The sequence below is a fragment of the Salvelinus sp. IW2-2015 genome, linkage group LG15 (genome assembly GCF_002910315.2).
Source record: "Salvelinus sp. IW2-2015 linkage group LG15, ASM291031v2, whole genome shotgun sequence".
NCBI classification, from domain to species: domain Eukaryota; kingdom Metazoa; phylum Chordata; class Actinopteri; order Salmoniformes; family Salmonidae; genus Salvelinus; species Salvelinus sp. IW2-2015.
The window spans coordinates 10,238,619-10,254,961 of record NC_036855.1 but is presented as its reverse complement, the minus strand read 5'-3'; the positions used below and the strand labels follow the sequence as shown (position 1 = coordinate 10,254,961).

Here is a 16,343-nt window from a genome sequence, read left to right as displayed (position 1 = left end):
GATTCCTGAAGAAAGACACTCACTTTAGTGAAGTAAAGTTTAGAATAAATATGGTTAACATGACTCAACAATTGTTAATGTTTTACAGCAGAAATATCTTACACAGACATGTTTTACATTGAAATAACCTTTTCAACAACCTGTATTTCACATAGTGCAACCAGTTTCAAAAACACTTTTTAAAAGGAGGGAGAGGACAGTACTTTCATAGGAGTATGTTGCACATTTCCTGGATTTCCTTTTCTTCTAATAAAAAGATAGCAAGATCTCATGACATCATTTAAAAGTGAGGAATGACCTCATCAAACACAACAGACAGAGTGTGTGAGATATCGTCCATTCTCTCTTGGACACTGAACATTTGTCTCACTACAGCTCCATTTCCAAACCTCATTTCTAATCTGCATCAGGCTGTTGAAACAATTGATTGAAAGAATGTATGGGTAACATTTAGTCAGACACCACTGAGGACATTGACCACTGATTTGTCAGAGGGGCCACAGTCAGAGGCTCTTGGGAATTAAATATCGCAGTCACAACAGACAAAATTGAGGTAAGATCTTCCCATACTATAGTCTAATAGTTATTTCAATTTGTCAATGAAATTGATGGCATTCATAACTGGGGGAAATGCCTGTACATGTAGGTTGTGCCCCTTAATATTACTATACACAAACAAATAGATCACAGATTTCGGTTCATTGGTCGATATAAGATAGCGAAGCAATATAAAACCATACAGAACCTTGTTTAGTGGCCCATATAATCCCCATAAAATCATCAGAAGGGTGTTTTTCTGTTAACTAGTGATTAATGCCGTGAGGTGTTGGGGTGCATTATACCTTCAACTAGAAATTACCACAACCAGAGCCGCATCTCTGGCTGACCACAACCAGAGCCGCATCTCTGGCTGACCACAACCAGAGCCGCATCTATGGCTGACCACAACCAGAGCCGCATCTATGGCTGACCACAACCAGAGCCGTATCAATGGCTGACAACAACCACGCAGTGCACATGTACACCCCTCATGAAAAAGTTCTGCATAAAATACAGAATCAACAAACAGGCTATTGCTTTTTATCAGCCTGTTTATCTTTCACTTCATTCAAATCAAGACCCTAAACTGCCTTGTCTCCCACCACCAAGTCACTAACAACTGCCCCACATAGTCTATTTTTATTTGACCCTGTTAATGCAACATTTTGCATGGTATTTTGCAGGGTTTTCTGTGCAAGAGAGGGTCTGAAGGAGGGTAGATGGATACAAAAGAAATGCTTTCAGTTTCAGGTGATCAACCAACCCATGACATCATGTTGTAGTATGGTTTGCTCCCTGTGTAACCCCTTTCCATGTGGCTGTAAGGTCTACAGACAAGGGAGCATCCTTACAGGGTTGGCATGCACAGCCAGTGACAAATGACACCAAACTTTCCTGGTTTGGTTGGTTGGTTTGTTCAGTGGCGGATACGGTAGAGGGAGCATTGAAATTGAATTGTCTCTAAGCAGGCTCAAGTCCTTATAAATACCTTGTCCTGTGTGTTTATGGCTTGATTCCATTTCGAAGAGACATGGTCAGTCACAAACACGATCAAATGCCACACTTAGACATATGAGGTGGGGACATACGAGGCACTCAGCATTTTTCAGAGGTGTAGTGAGAGTTATTCAGTGAAATCCTAGTGTATAGAGAAACATTCATGATTGACTTCACTGTAACAGATTTGTTTGGGAAGGTCACAATCAGCGACATGCAATGCAGAAAAAACAACAGTTGTCTGCTGTAGTTATAGGACCCAGATATTTCACAGCAAATCATATAAAACATTCAAGAGCCACTAATTCATTATCAAAAGCAACCAACAAACAAAAAAAGACTCCGGAACCACGACATAAGATAATGGGCCATAAGATAATTTGTCTGTATCAAACAACCGCATGATCAGTGAAAGTATTGACATGACAGACAGGCATCACTTTGGGTTACAAATGCATTGCTGTGTAACATGAGTTCTAATTTCAATACATTAGAGAACAGAGATACAAGGTCTAATGCTTTTGTCAGGTGACTGTGTATATGGGGAGAAAGAGACAGATCGTCAGGATTTAATTCCTTAATTAATCCAGGAGAGCCAATATAAATATGACACAGGTGACCACCTCTCCGTGGTTAGAACTTGTTGTTGAACATGAGGCAGTGATTTGTTGTCTCTTTATAAAAAGGTGCTTTCGTCATGTTCAACAAGGCTATTAAGACTCATCGAATGACAGCTGAAAGTTGCATGGATAATATTGTATTCCAATAGATAGGAAACTTTGTTCTATGGTTTTGCTCCAGTGAGAAGTCTATCACGTGTCTAATGGCTTGCATTGCATCTATATTGCTTTCCAGTAAATTTGACGTGGGAGTGCTAGATCCAAGTATCGTTCTATTAAGCCTGAGAAGAAATGGTAAGACATGGAGCCATTTTAGTTTGGCAATGTGTTAGGTAACACATTCTTCTCCTCCTTGTTACGATTATTAGCATGGGGTTAAAGTTAAGAGAGTAGAAAGTGACTGTTCCAAATGTGTTGCTCCCACAGCACTTTTCTTTAGCTACTTGTCTATTTGAAGAAAAAAAATCTAACGTAGTCAATGACTACAACTGGTCAGAAAATAGGTTACCGTGGTTACACAGGCAGCAAATGGGCTTGAGAGCCCTTGGGGTGGGTAGCTTCCAGAATCCAGACTGATTGGGATAAGAGAGGGTGGAGCTCTTCTGGTTTCCTAGGCTACGATAAAGGTAAGGGGGGGGGTATATCTTATGTGTTTTGCCTTCCGCTTTGGTAAAGCTCCACTGACTTAACGGACTCCCACCTCTAGCCTGGGTAAGGAGGACGCTCTTCAGTCGTTCTCCCTTTAGTTTTGCTGTCAGCAGGCCACGAGCAGGGGGGAGTTTATTTTATGAGAGCTCAAAACCTGTGTTCATACTGATGGCGTAGCGGAGCTTGTCACGCAGGATGCTCTTCTTGCTGTAGTTAGGCAGCTTGAGCAGGTTGAAGCAGGTGGACGAGGTGGGGAGGCGACCGCCTGGTTCCTTCTTCCGGATGGTGAAGAAACCCCGGAGGACGCTGCCTAGGGTGTCCCCAGTGTCCTAGAGAGAGACAGGCAACAGGAGCACACATAAACACACAGTGACCCCAAAGTACTCCCAAGGGACTGATTTCCCAGAGCTATTTTCTTCTTCAACAAAAAGGTAAAAGTTCAATGGAGAGTAGCAGGGGTGCTGGTGTCGGTGTGCTGTCGTAGAGCTGGGACCATAAACCAAAAATTATCGACACCGACCATACTGATCACTTATAGCAGGCATTTTGCGGATATCGTTCATCACGATTAGTAGCCTATTCTACAGAAATGTAAAGTTTGAAATTAAATAAGTTTGCTAATATGGTTTATTGTTAATGGGACAATTGATGGCTACAACTTTTTAAATGTTAAACTGTGGTGCACATTGTTATAAACTTATAGTTTAATTTATTGTTATCGCATCAAATCAGGCAAATTATCATGGTATGGATTTTTTCCCATATCACTGAGCTCCATGTATAAACATCTGACTTTTGACTATGATTACAGTGTTCTCACCTGATCGTCAGACACCTCCACACAGCGGATGGAGAAAGGGGGCTTGAGGTAGGCAAAACCTAGGAGGGGGGGTCTTGAACAACTGGTGACAAACTGTAAATCAAGAACAACAATGGATGATCACATAAGTTACAAGTCTCAAACTGGCGCCCCGCAAGTCGATTTAATGCAGCTAAATGAATGAATGGTAAAATAGCATTTTTGTAACATTTGGGGCTGGTTATTACCTTGAGGAACATGGCTCTTTCCTCAGAGGAGAAGTCACTGGACAGGATGTCCCACAGCCAGATGATGACCCGATGGCTGCTGTGGAAACCTCCATAGTAAACTGTGTGTTTCCTGACAACAGGAGAGAGACAGACAGAAAGAGAGACAGACAGAGAGACAGAGTGATGGAAAGAGATATAGAGAGAGAGAGACCATGTCAGCGAGCACCTTCACCGTGGCTTCATCACCTTCTTACAAAGTCAGCACATTGTCAGCGAAACAATCAAATGGGAGATTCACACCATTTGAACACCGTGGATTTCAGGATTTCCCTAAAATGTTTGAGAATTGGCACGTTGAAGAGCTGTCGAGTGACAACAGTAGTGACATGTGGAGGGGCTGGTTGGGGTGAAAGGGGTCGAAGGTTACGCACTTGAGGTCGTCCAGGTCGATCTCGGCGTTGTCCCCGGAGACGAGGCGCTGGACCTCGGGGGTGGAGAACATGTGCAGCCACTCGGGGTTGATGATGCTGCGGTATCCTCGGATAAAAGCTGCCGTCTGCTCCTTGATCTGCGTGTGCATGCGGAAGTGCGCCATCAGGTGGATGTAGCTGATCCTGCAGCACAGAGAAGGTCAAAGGTGAGGTTACATCAGACTCAGAACACCATGGCAGAGTTTCTAAACCCAGAGGAGCAAACATCAGGTGCACAATTAAGAGCATCCTGTCGGGCTGTATCACCGCCTGGTACGGCAACTGCACCGCCCACAACCGCAGGGCTCTCCAGAGGGTAGTGCGGTCTGCACAACGCATCATGTGCACAACACAATGCCAAAAAAATTATCAAAGACAACAACCTCCCAAGCCACTGCCTGTTCATCCCGCTAACATCCAGAAGGCGAGGTCAGTACAGGTGCATCAAAGCTGGGACAGAGACAGAAGCTGTTTTTCAATCTCAAGGCCATCAGACTGTTAAACAGCCATCACTAGCACAGAGGCTGCTGCCTACATACAGACTTGAAATCATTGGCCACTTTAATAAATGGATCACTAGTCACTTTAATAATGTTTACATGTCTTGCATTACTCATCTCATATGTACTGTATTTTATACCATCCATTGAATCTTGCCTTTGCCACTCTGTCATTGCTTATCCATATATTTATATATTCTTATTCCATTCCTTTACTTAAATTTGTGGGTATTGGTGGTTGTTGTGGAATTGTTAGATTACTTGTTAGATATTACTGCACTGTCGGAACTAGAAGCACAAGCATTTCACTACACTCGCAATAACATCTGCTAACCATTTGATTTGATCTCAAGACTTCCGGGAACGCTTGCGAAGCAGACCAGAGTTTAAGAAGTCAATGAGAAAAGGGAAAAATTCTTCCTTGGTTGTTAATTTTCTGAAACTCTAAAGGCACAACCTAGATTTGAGCTGATGTCTTAAGTAGCTGAACATGTTATTACTCCAACCTTGTGAAAGTGACAAACTGACACGTTTTCATTTGTCAAAAACAACTTTATAGCAAAGGAGTGCCTTTGATTTGACGACCTGCACATGCGCAGTTCAGTGAGAGAGGACTGTTAGACCCGATGACGTGTTTCTATGCATGAGCCTTGCTAGCCAACGTCGCCATGACATCAGCTACAAGCGTGATCAGGATTTCTATTGCAGAAGCCGTTTCCATCTTCTTACTGTACCGTCTTTGACCATGGGCCTGTCTAGAAACAACTCCCTAGCCCTTCCCTCCTGGGCACTTGTGAAATCAACTCAAACTATTTGTCACATGCGCCGAATACAACAAGTGTAGACTTTACCGTGAAATGCTTACTTACAAGCCCTTTACCAACAGTGCAGTTCAAGAAGAGTTGAGAAAATATTTACCAAGTAGACTAAAATAAAAAAGTAATAATAAAAAAGAAACAGTGAAGATATGAATGGATTTGATAGGTATAATGAGCAATGCATGTACATCTATTATGCCCTGGCTTGGTAGGACATTCACCTTATGCCCTGGCTTGGTAGGACATTCACCTTATTGCTTATACCTATCAGATCCTTTTAGATCTCCACAAGTGTCTGGGGGGATGGGGACAATAAATACATATTGTATTAGACGAACAATGGTGTGAACATCAAGTGGCATTAACAACTAACATCTGTAAGTTTGGTTCTACAGTATATCAGTGGTTCTCAAACCTCTCCTCTGGGACCGCTAGATGTTTCACAATTTCATTGTAGCTCTGAACCAGCTCACCTGATTCACCTAGTCAAGGGTTTGATGATTAGTTGACAAGCTGAAATCAGGTGTGCTAGCTGTGGAATAGATCAAATACATGGAATGGGTGGGGGTCCCCGAGAGGTTTGAGAACCACTAGATACTGGATCTGCATCTTACTCACTTGTTTTCGTTGGTGACTTGCATTGTCTTTCCTCCAGGAATCAGCTCGTGACAGACCAGCTGCCAGGAAACATGAAGAGAGTATTAAGAGATTAAAAGAGCAGTTCTGTTTTCCTGCAGAGAAAAAATATAGTTTCTACCTGTCCCATAACGTCCTCGTCATACGATAGTGTCAGTCCCAAATCACCAACATCCCCGTCATAGCGCTGGAAAAGGACAAAACCAAGATCAAACACCTATTTTGAGTCAACTTCCACAACTTGAAGTCAAATTGATCACAAAAAGTAGCGACAAAGCAAAACAAACGTCTCAAATCAAAAGAGCGCAATTATAACCATAAACCGGGGTCGTGTTCAACAGGCACCAAGCGGGAGAAAACGGACTGAAACAGGAAGGGATCACCTGGACTTATCCAATCAGAAATGCTAATTTTCAGTTGCAATTTTTTTTTACAACGCTTTCATAATAAACACAGTTTATGCTGTAATACACATGATACCAGGGAATGTATGACTATGGTAGTTGGGGCGGGGGATCTTTCTGACCTTGATGGAGGTGAGGTTCTTGTAGAACTCAGAGTCCAGGGAGGGCAGCTCGTCGATGGAGCTGTAGAAGGTGCTGTGGTGGTGACCCATCACCTGGCTGAGGAAGAAGGAGGCGAAGGGTACGTCCACCACGATGCCCTGAAAAACACACACACACGTTGATCTCATGGACTATCAGGCATTGCATCCATAGCTCCAGCTATGAACCGTCGTTACATTTCTCCAGACCCATCCCTCAGTTTTATAGGGGGGAAAGTGGTGGGCAGGGCTTGTGGCTTTAAAAGGAGTCATTCTTGTAAATATATGGCAATTTCACATGACTAACATCCTCTGTGAGTGCAGACACACCTCATACATTGCTTTGCCAAGCATCTTCCCCACAAACTCAAAAAGCTGCAGGTGGTTCTCGTGGATGTAGGACGTAGGGGAGGGGTACAACCTCTCGTTGCCACTGGTGGTCTATGGGGGAAAATACATCATCATCAGCAGCAGCATGGTCGACAGAAAATGGCTAAAAGCACCTTGTGAGAGTGAATCTTTCAAAATTATTCAAAAGTATTTGAAACGAGGTCTGGAGAGCAAACCTTAAAGAGGTTGAGTGCCGGGTTGAAGACTTTCTTGATGATCTCTTCCAGGAACTCCTTGAAGACGCCGTCCTGGTCGATTCCGGCCTCGTCCACACCAAGGTCGTTGACAAACTTCACACGGATCACACCTTTGATGGAGTTGACAGGCAACCGGCGGAGTTGGTCATAACCATCCTGAAGAGTGTTCAGGCACAAAGAGTTTGGGTGATCAGTTTGGGCTGAAGTCACAGCCACCATACCTGACTGTATTTGACAACTAGACTCTGTCTCAATCTGTACACTTGAATACAGAATTCATCCTAAGTGGTATTCGAGTGTGGGGGAAAACATGCAACAGATCGATACATCAATTTCATACCTCTAACATCCGTGAGCGGCGAATGGTGATATGGGTGACATGCGGAGACGCGGAGCTTGTCTCCACCAATCCCAAGGTTTCCTTCTCCTTGGTAATAATGTTCCGGAACAGCAGGACCCTCTAAAGTGGGTAGGACAAGATTACAAATGGGGGTGAGACACCATGTACATATTGATAAGGACACGGTACAGTGAAACTACAACTACAGATGCCCCAGAGGGACAATATTCTTTCTGTGCAGACTCACGTTTTTGTGGGGAATGACGTGTGGTATGTACTGCAGTAACAGCTGAGCTCTCCTCTTGCCCTTCTCCAGCTCTTGGAACAAAAGGCTCGGCTTCAGATCCCTGGACATAAGGGGTGAAAGAGTGTGTGTGTGTGCCTTTTTCCAACATCACAATTGTCTCCTACAGATCACATCTGGAACAAATACATAAGTCAAATACTTGAGATGGGCCCAATATTTCCCCGGTGTACAGGGTGGACAAAGTTGGCGCTTTTGGCACTAACATTCCATTGGTTCCATTATGGTGGGCAAGCTAAATCAAGCGCACCTCAAGCTTTGAGAGTATTTGACTGCTACTGATCACTAGGATCACCTTATAAGGATTTGGGAAGTGCAGAACAACAAATATGGGAAGTATTGGGGATTAGGATCAGTATGTTTCCGGAGGGGCACTTACTTGCGCAGCCAGTTGTCATCAGGGGAGAACCTCCTCCTGCAGTCCCGCTCATAGAGCACCATCAGCCAGCCGTGAACACTGTGGAACAGGTCCAGCTTCTCCCCCTTGGCATTCTCTGTCACAACACACTAAATTAATGCACCCACTCACTAACCCTATCCCCAAACTATTTCTCATGGTGCCGGAACCAGGGATTGGCAATTCTGTCACTGTCAATCAGCTTGACCTTTGAGTTTGACAAGAGTTCCAACAGGGGTAAGAGGCGACTCACCTAAGATGCCGTCCCAGACCATCTTGTACACAAACGTGTTGAGAAACGAGGAGATGGTGACGAGCTCCTCCGTCTTAAATGAGATCTGCTCCTCGTAAACCTCGATGTCATCCAGGATCCTGTGGAAAACATACAGTATAACGTGTCAGTAACTACAGACATCCAGGATCCTGTGGAAGACATACAGTATAATGTGTCAGTAACTACAGACATCCAGGATCCTGTGGAAGACATACAGTATAACATGTCAGTAACTACAGACATCCAGGATCCTGTGGAAGACATACANTAACATGTCAGTAACTACAGACATCCAGGATCCTGTGGAAGACATACAGTATAACGTGTCAGTAACTACAGACATCCAGGATCCTGTGGAAGACACAGTATAACATGTCAGTAACTACAGACATCCAGGATCCTGTGGAATACATACAGTATAACGTATGAGTAACTACAGACATCCAGTGGGTCTGGGATACTGCATTTATGGACAGTTTTCCAGACACAGATTAGTATTGAAAGTGCTTCTTAGTCCAGGACTAGATGTAATCTATATGTAGGAAACCCTCCCATACTGGATGTGTCTATCACGTGTCTGTTATATGGTAGCAATTCATGGAGCTCACGTGATGAGGTGTCTGGAGCAGTCACAGAACAGCATGAGCATGGCCAGCAGCTGCTTAGACTCCTCTGTGTCGTTGTTCAGGCACTCCATGAACAGCTTGAGGCCTCCCTGGGGGCCTAGCTCGCAGATGAAGGCCCACAGCTTAGGCAGAAGGTCATCCAGGTAGGTTAGGCCTGAGGGCGACACCGCCGGACACAACATGAGAGAACATACATTGTGTGTGTGTGTGTGCCTCAAATCGCAGGGACTCACCAGTGAGGATTTGCAGTCGTATCTGAGTGAGCGTGGTGAGGGCTGTCTGGTACAGCACACAGATACTGCACACCTTCTGCACCTCAGCAGAGTCCACTCGTCTCCCGCCGACCGGCTTCAAGATGTTGCGCACCGAGGCAGACTTCTGAAACGCCCGCTTAAAGAGGCCTAAGAGAAGCCCACATGTCAATCAGAAACCACTCTGACAAGGTTACTTCATTGATAAGGTTTAGTTCATTGTTTTAAAACACAACCTTAAATACAGTGTCTGGATTGATCGACAAAACCCCAGGTAAGTGGGGGAAAAAACTGATAATAGTGTCAAAATAATTAACCCTTGAAATTGATTGATTAAGTGACTGGGAGGAAAACAACAAACTGAAACCAAATTCGACTTACTCTTGACTGGCAGGTTGTTCTGCGACGTGGTAGGCTGTGGTGGAGGCGTGGGCTCTTGGGTCTCAAGCTTTTTGCTGAGGACGTCACTGAAGAGAGTCCGGATCACAGGCATGCCCCACAGGTACTGCAGCTGCTTGGTGACCAGTGGCATCGACTCATTCAGACTGAAGAGGGGGACAGGGTGAGGGAGTTAAGATCCACTTTAAATCCATGACATTCAATGGTTGAGATCCCATTTCATAGCCCGGTCCCATATCTTTTTGTGCCGTTTTGCTCCTATGGTCATTGTCATGAGTTTGGCATGACAATAGGAGTCGACAAGAGAGCAGAAACATATCTGGGATCAGGGTACACCTTTCAGGTTCTGAGGATGTCCCACTGACCCGTAGTCTACAGTTTGGGAAAACCAGCCTAGGACCGGGTGCCAGTGAGTGAGGTTGGATTTCTTCTGGGACACGTATCTCTGGCAGTAGGACAGCATGTCCGTCAGGTCTTTAACAAAGTGGTTGGCCTCCTCCTCCAGGACTTTCTCGTTGAGGTAGCCCAGGTGAATCAGGTTACCTACAGTACAACAGGATGAAACAGAGGCCCCACAGAGCAGCAACCACAAAGAGCTGATTCAGTTTCACAGAGAAAAACAAGAGTGATGCAAAAAAAACTCAAACTTGTACACTCACACAAACAGTAGCCTATAGCAGGTTTCCCAAAATCGGTCCTGCCCCCCCCCCATCCACTGGGCGCAGGTTTTGTTTTTCCCCTTGCACTACACAGCTGATTCAAATAACCAACTCATCATGAAGCTTTGATTATTTGAGTCAGCTGTGTAGTGCTAGGACAAAAAACAAAACGTGCACCAGGGAGGGCCCCAGGACCGAGTTTGGGAAACCCTGCCCTATAGAAGAGAATTAAAAACTATTGCCATAGAATAGCTATGTGAGGCAGTGTAAAGGACCGTACCCAGCAAGCACAGTGTGTGGCTCCCCTCCAGGCAGACACAGATGTCAACACACTGCTCCTCGCGGCTCAGGAACAGGGTGAACTTCCTCAGCAGGTCGTGGGTCTGTATGGTGGCCATGCACTGCACAGACAAGCGCACACTCAGAGGCTCTCTCATTGTACAAGTTATGATGTCTACACAATAAAGGGTGCGTCTGAAATGGCACCCTATACCTTATGTAATGCACTACTTTCGAGCACCCTATTCCCTACATACAGTGCACTAGGTAGAGAATAGGGTGCCATTTCTTAATGTGAGTGTCTACCTCTGGGGTGATGGTGTTGATGTGGGAGACGACAGCTGGGACAGACATGATGTGGATGAGAAGAGACCTCAGCAGGTTGTCAGAGAAGTGAGCAGCAATAACAGGTCTATAAAATAAAGACAAGTTACACTAATGGCTCCCAAAGCTTCTTTGGCTCCGAGCATTCTAAAACGGTAACCAAGCAGATCATACACTATGATAAGATAGGACTTAATTCTCCATGAAGCTAAAACAGGAATATTTTCTTACTACAAACCCTGTTACTGAGAGGGAACGTGAGCTAGCTGAACCCTGGGAATCTACTGCAATAGGTCTGCTCCAGGCTCTAGTGATGCAGAGACAATTGATCCATTGTGGTTAAATGGGGATTAGAGCACTCCCAACAACCACTCACCTTAATGCCAACGTGAATACTGCTGTGAGTGTGCCCTTGGTAAGAGAGGGTCTGGAGCGCGCCAATCCGTTGGTGAGTAGTATCTACCAGGGAATCCAAAGGTGACAGGTCACACATTTTATTTTTTATTTATATTGCATAAACAACCAATACACGTCAACAACCAGGGTTGGGGTCAATTCCATTTCAGTTCCAGTCAATTCAAAAAGTAAGACAAAATTCTAATTCTTCCTAATTGAAAAGCATTAAAGAGAATATGAATTAGAATGTGTACTTCCTGAATTGACTGGAATTTAAATTGAATTGACCACAACCCTGTTAACATCAAAATAATTGTTCTAAAAAGGCCTGGGGAAAAGATAGAAGATGCTGCGTGTGTAACTGTACCTGCAGTATTGAATAAAATCCCTTTTGATTGAGATGCCCCATGATGTTCTCACAGATCCGGGTCAACGCTGGTCTGAGGGCCTCTCCTAGAACAGAGGAGGGGGAAAAATGTGGATTCCACTTTGTGTCTTTTTTTTCTTTCAATATCAAGACACTTGTGATAATAGAGGATGTGTGTGCACTGCAGCAGTGGTTTGACCTGAGACTGACCTTTCCCTCTCACTATCTTCCAGGTTGATGTGTCTGTGAAGGTCACCAGCATGGTAAGGTACAAAGTCACCAGCTTATTGTCCTGCAGGATGTCAGGCTACAGGAGAAGGAAGGGAGAAGTAAAGTTACAATTTTGACATTTCGATATTTAAAATTATACACCTGTTATTTTATAGAAGGTTATTATCCTAAGTATTAATATTTACCTTTAATTTTTTTAGAAAATTACAGGAGACCCACAGAACATCTTTGATCTGCTTTATCCATGGGATGGTGAGGTCTTTGGAAAGGGCCAGTGACACATACCAAACCTGATAACCAAGAACACAGTCACAGAGTCAATCACACTCTGGGTTCATAAAAAATCTGTAATCACTGATGATCAATAATAATCATACTCACTTTGGGCTCATTTTCAACCTCCATGCTACCAAGAATGGAGCGACAAAGCTTCTCAAACCTCTGCGTAGAAAAAAACATCATAGTTCGTTAGTTAAATGTAGACTAAGCAATCTTCAGTAATCTCAAGTACTATATTGATACATAATCATTGAAATGCCTTTCAGTTCGTAAGTAAATAAAAGACATCCTCCAGTAAGAGACAATTAAAACATTCAAATCAGTTATAACAATGTACAAAACATATTTCCAAATCAGTTAACAATGTACAAAACATATTTTTATATATTATCAGTGAGGGTAAAGTGTAGGGGTTAAAGAAACTCACCAGCTTATCCTCTTGACAAAAAATGAATAACAACTTCCGAGCAATTTTAAAAATTGATAGTGCATTTCTTTTTGTTGTTCCGACATCTTGAAAGAAGTCATCAACCTCTTTCCTGGTCAGAAAGAGAGAGAATTCACACATTGAGTCTCACGAAAGATTATATGTCCTTCTAAAGCATAATGGCAAGTATTGCTTGTAAAGCTAACCTTATTTGCTTCTGGAGTTTGCAGCGACAGAGGAATCTCCTGACCAGCGCTTGAATCAGAGTGGCTGCTCTCTCCCTCTCTTTGTACCCCTTCCTCTCCTCACGTGCCTGCCTGGCTTTGTCCAGGAACTCAGACTTGGAACTCTGAGTTGCACTAAACATTGTGCACCCCTAAGATCAGGCAAAATTGACAGATTTAGTTGCTGCAGAAACACAATAGTGATGAATATTCAAGGACAAATTCACTTATCAGTATTCTCTGTGGGAAAAGGGGAAGGGGGGAAAACAATAACATGACTTAGATCTAGCCGTACACTGCAATAGAATAAGAATACATTAAAATTAATGTAATGACATCACACACAGAAAACAATAGCACAAAAACAGGACATGGTGTGTTATACCTGTGTTTTTCTCTGGTGATCTTGGCTTGACCTTTGCAACTATGCGCTATGTTTCTGCAGTCATTTGAACATCCTCGAAATCCAAGTTTCCAGAAACCCTTCGAGAGCTATAGCTGCGCTTTGGTTAGCCCAGCAAAAGCGGATCAATTTGTCATCTCTATGAAAAGAACACATAAAGAACATATGTAACGAGTTAACCCATCATTACAACTTTGAGACCATTTAAGCTAGCTAGCCAGCCAACGTTAGCCAAATTGTGGATGGTCTGTCTGGTCTCAAACAATGACACGTTCCTAATTTAGTTACAGTAGAAAGCAAGTAAGCTAACAACATACACATTTTAATCCATGACAAACTAACATTGTGGTACAAATCAAGAGTAACAGTTAGCTATACTAGCTAAATAACTACTAGACCCGACAAATAACTCGCTAGCTTGTTGTAGCCAACAATCTAATGTATTATGGTTTACGTTAGCTAGCCGCTGATTAGCATAGCAGGCTAACGTTAGCTAGCTACTTCGTCACCACCAATTGACTTAGCTACTTGTCAACGCATTTTACGAACGTGAAAAGCTAGGTAAAACACTACTCAACAAGAACTTGCCGTTCACTGTCAATGACACCCCCATAAAGTAGAGGCCTTAGGCTGTTTCAAAATGTAAACAATAACAAGAGATCCGTGATTGCAGCCATTAATCCTTGCACTTTCGCACTGAAAACATTCCAAGTGGGGTGTATTTTTCTCAGAGTAAACAATTTACATGATCTTTTCCATATTGATACACTGTATGTACACTGAAATTATGTTTGTAAGAATTATTATTTTGTCTAAACTGGATCTATTCAATTGAAGCTTTTGATCCAATTCATAGAACTATGGATATGAATTTAAATCTAAAGAAAATGGGGGAGCTATTATTGGTTACTCATTTCCGGGGTGGAAGCTAATTAATGACGTATGGCCACAGATAGTTATGAATGGGCTTGTTCGATATTTACAGCCGACAGTGCAGGCGACTGCCGACTGACTGATCTAAAAATCACCTTGCATCTTAAATAACGAGTCAGTATTATTTGTAGATCAGTCAGTCTGTCGCAGATTACCCCTGATAAATCACGGTTTGATGCTCTTGAACACGGCCAATCGCATTGGTATGGCTCAATTCCAAATGGATCCATACACCCTGCACCCACTTGTGGCGATCTGAGATTTGACAGGTGCACCCAATATGGTAATACCTCAACCTTATCCTCTGATAGACTATGCTGTGTTGTCATGTATTGCTGCCTTGCTATCTTAGGTCTCGCTTTATGTAGTGTTGTCTCCCTTGTCGTGATGTGTGTTTTGTCCTATATTTATATTTTATTTATTTTTTAATCCCAGCCCCCGTCCCAGCAGGAGACCTTTTGGTAGGCCATCAACGTAAATAAGAATGTGTTCTTAACTGACTTGCCTAATTAAATAAAGGTTAAATACAAATAAATAAAATACAACAAAAAAATCTGTCAGCTCTCCACAAGTGCATAGGGTCCAGGAGTCCATTTGGGATTGGACCGTTGACTGTCCAACATGCTCTTTTCTTGATTGACGCCCTATAAATAATTAACTTGTTCGACTTGCAGTCTGACTGATCTACAAAGATAAAAAATAACTACTCATTATAACTAGTCAGTCGGTCACAATTTACATACTCCAACCAGAAGCCATGGATTACAGGCAACATCCGCACTGAGCTAAAGGGTAGAGCTGCCGCTTTCAAGGAGCGGGACTCTAATCTGGAAGCTTATAAGAAATTCCGCTATGCCGTCCAACAAACCATCAAACAGGCAAAGCGTCAATACAGGACTAAGATCGAATATTACTACACCGGCTCCGACACTCGTCAGATGTGGCAGGGCTTGCAAACTATTACAGACTACAAAGGGAAGCACAGCCGCGAGCTGCCCAGTGACACGAGCCTACCAGACGAGCTAAATTACTTCTATGCCCGCTTCAAGGCAAGTAACACTGAAACATGCATGAGAGAATCAGCTGTTCCGGACGACTGTGTGATCACGCTCTCCGCAGCCGATGTGAGTAAGACCTTTAAACAGGTCAGCATTCACAAGGCCACAGTGCCAGATGGATTACCAGGACGTGTACTCCGAGCATGCGCTGACCAACTGGCAAGTGTCTTCACTGACATTGTAACACCAACATGTTTCAAGCAGACCACCATAGTCCCTGTGCCCAAGAACACTAAGGTGACCTGCCTGAATGATTACCGACCCCAAGCACTCACGTCTGTAGCCATGAAGTGCTTTGAAAGGCTGGTCATGGCTCACAACACCATTATCCCAGAAACCCTAGACCAATTTGCATACCACCCCAACAGATCCACAGATGATGCAATCTCTATTGCACTCCACACAGCCTGTTCACACCTGGACAAAAGGAACACCTATGTGAGAATGCTATTCATTGACTACAGCTCAGCGTTCAACACCATAGTTCCCTCAAAGCTCATCACTAAGCTAAGAACCCTAGGACTAAACACCTCCCTCTGCAACTGGATCCTGGACTTCCTGACGGGCCGCAACAGTGGTAGGCCTGATCACCGACAACGATGAGACAGCCTATAGGGAGGAAGTCAGAGACCTGGCCGTGTGGTGCCAGGATAACAACCTCTCCCTCAACGTGATCAAGACAATGGAGATGATTGTGGACTACAGGAAAAGGATGACCGAGCACGCCCCCATTCTCATCGACGGGGCTGTAGTGGAGCAGGTTGAGAGCTTCAAGTTCCTTGGT

General features: G+C 43.7%; 1 protein-coding gene across 1 annotated transcript; it reads right to left on the bottom strand.

Annotated features, from left to right (window-relative positions):
- Positions 1-23: 23 nt before the first annotated feature.
- LOC111973853 (ubiquitin-protein ligase E3B) lies at positions 24-14,467 on the bottom strand. The gene is made up of 28 exons (XM_024001278.2): positions 14,157-14,467; positions 13,551-13,707; positions 13,148-13,317; positions 12,942-13,053; positions 12,617-12,676; positions 12,421-12,525; positions 12,215-12,311; positions 12,005-12,090; positions 11,618-11,700; positions 11,224-11,329; positions 10,919-11,039; positions 10,345-10,522; positions 9,962-10,125; positions 9,563-9,730; positions 9,312-9,483; positions 8,683-8,801; positions 8,412-8,526; positions 7,976-8,075; positions 7,729-7,848; positions 7,368-7,544; positions 7,132-7,242; positions 6,784-6,921; positions 6,379-6,444; positions 6,240-6,298; positions 4,265-4,447; positions 3,852-3,963; positions 3,625-3,717; positions 24-3,133 (listed from the first exon to the last, which is right to left on the bottom strand). Exons 3-28 carry the CDS (start codon positions 13,306-13,308, stop codon positions 2,942-2,944), a joined length of 3,198 nt encoding a protein of 1,065 aa, XP_023857046.1. The 5' UTR covers positions 13,309-13,317; positions 13,551-13,707; positions 14,157-14,467; the 3' UTR covers positions 24-2,941.
- Positions 14,468-16,343: the final 1,876 nt, after the last annotated feature.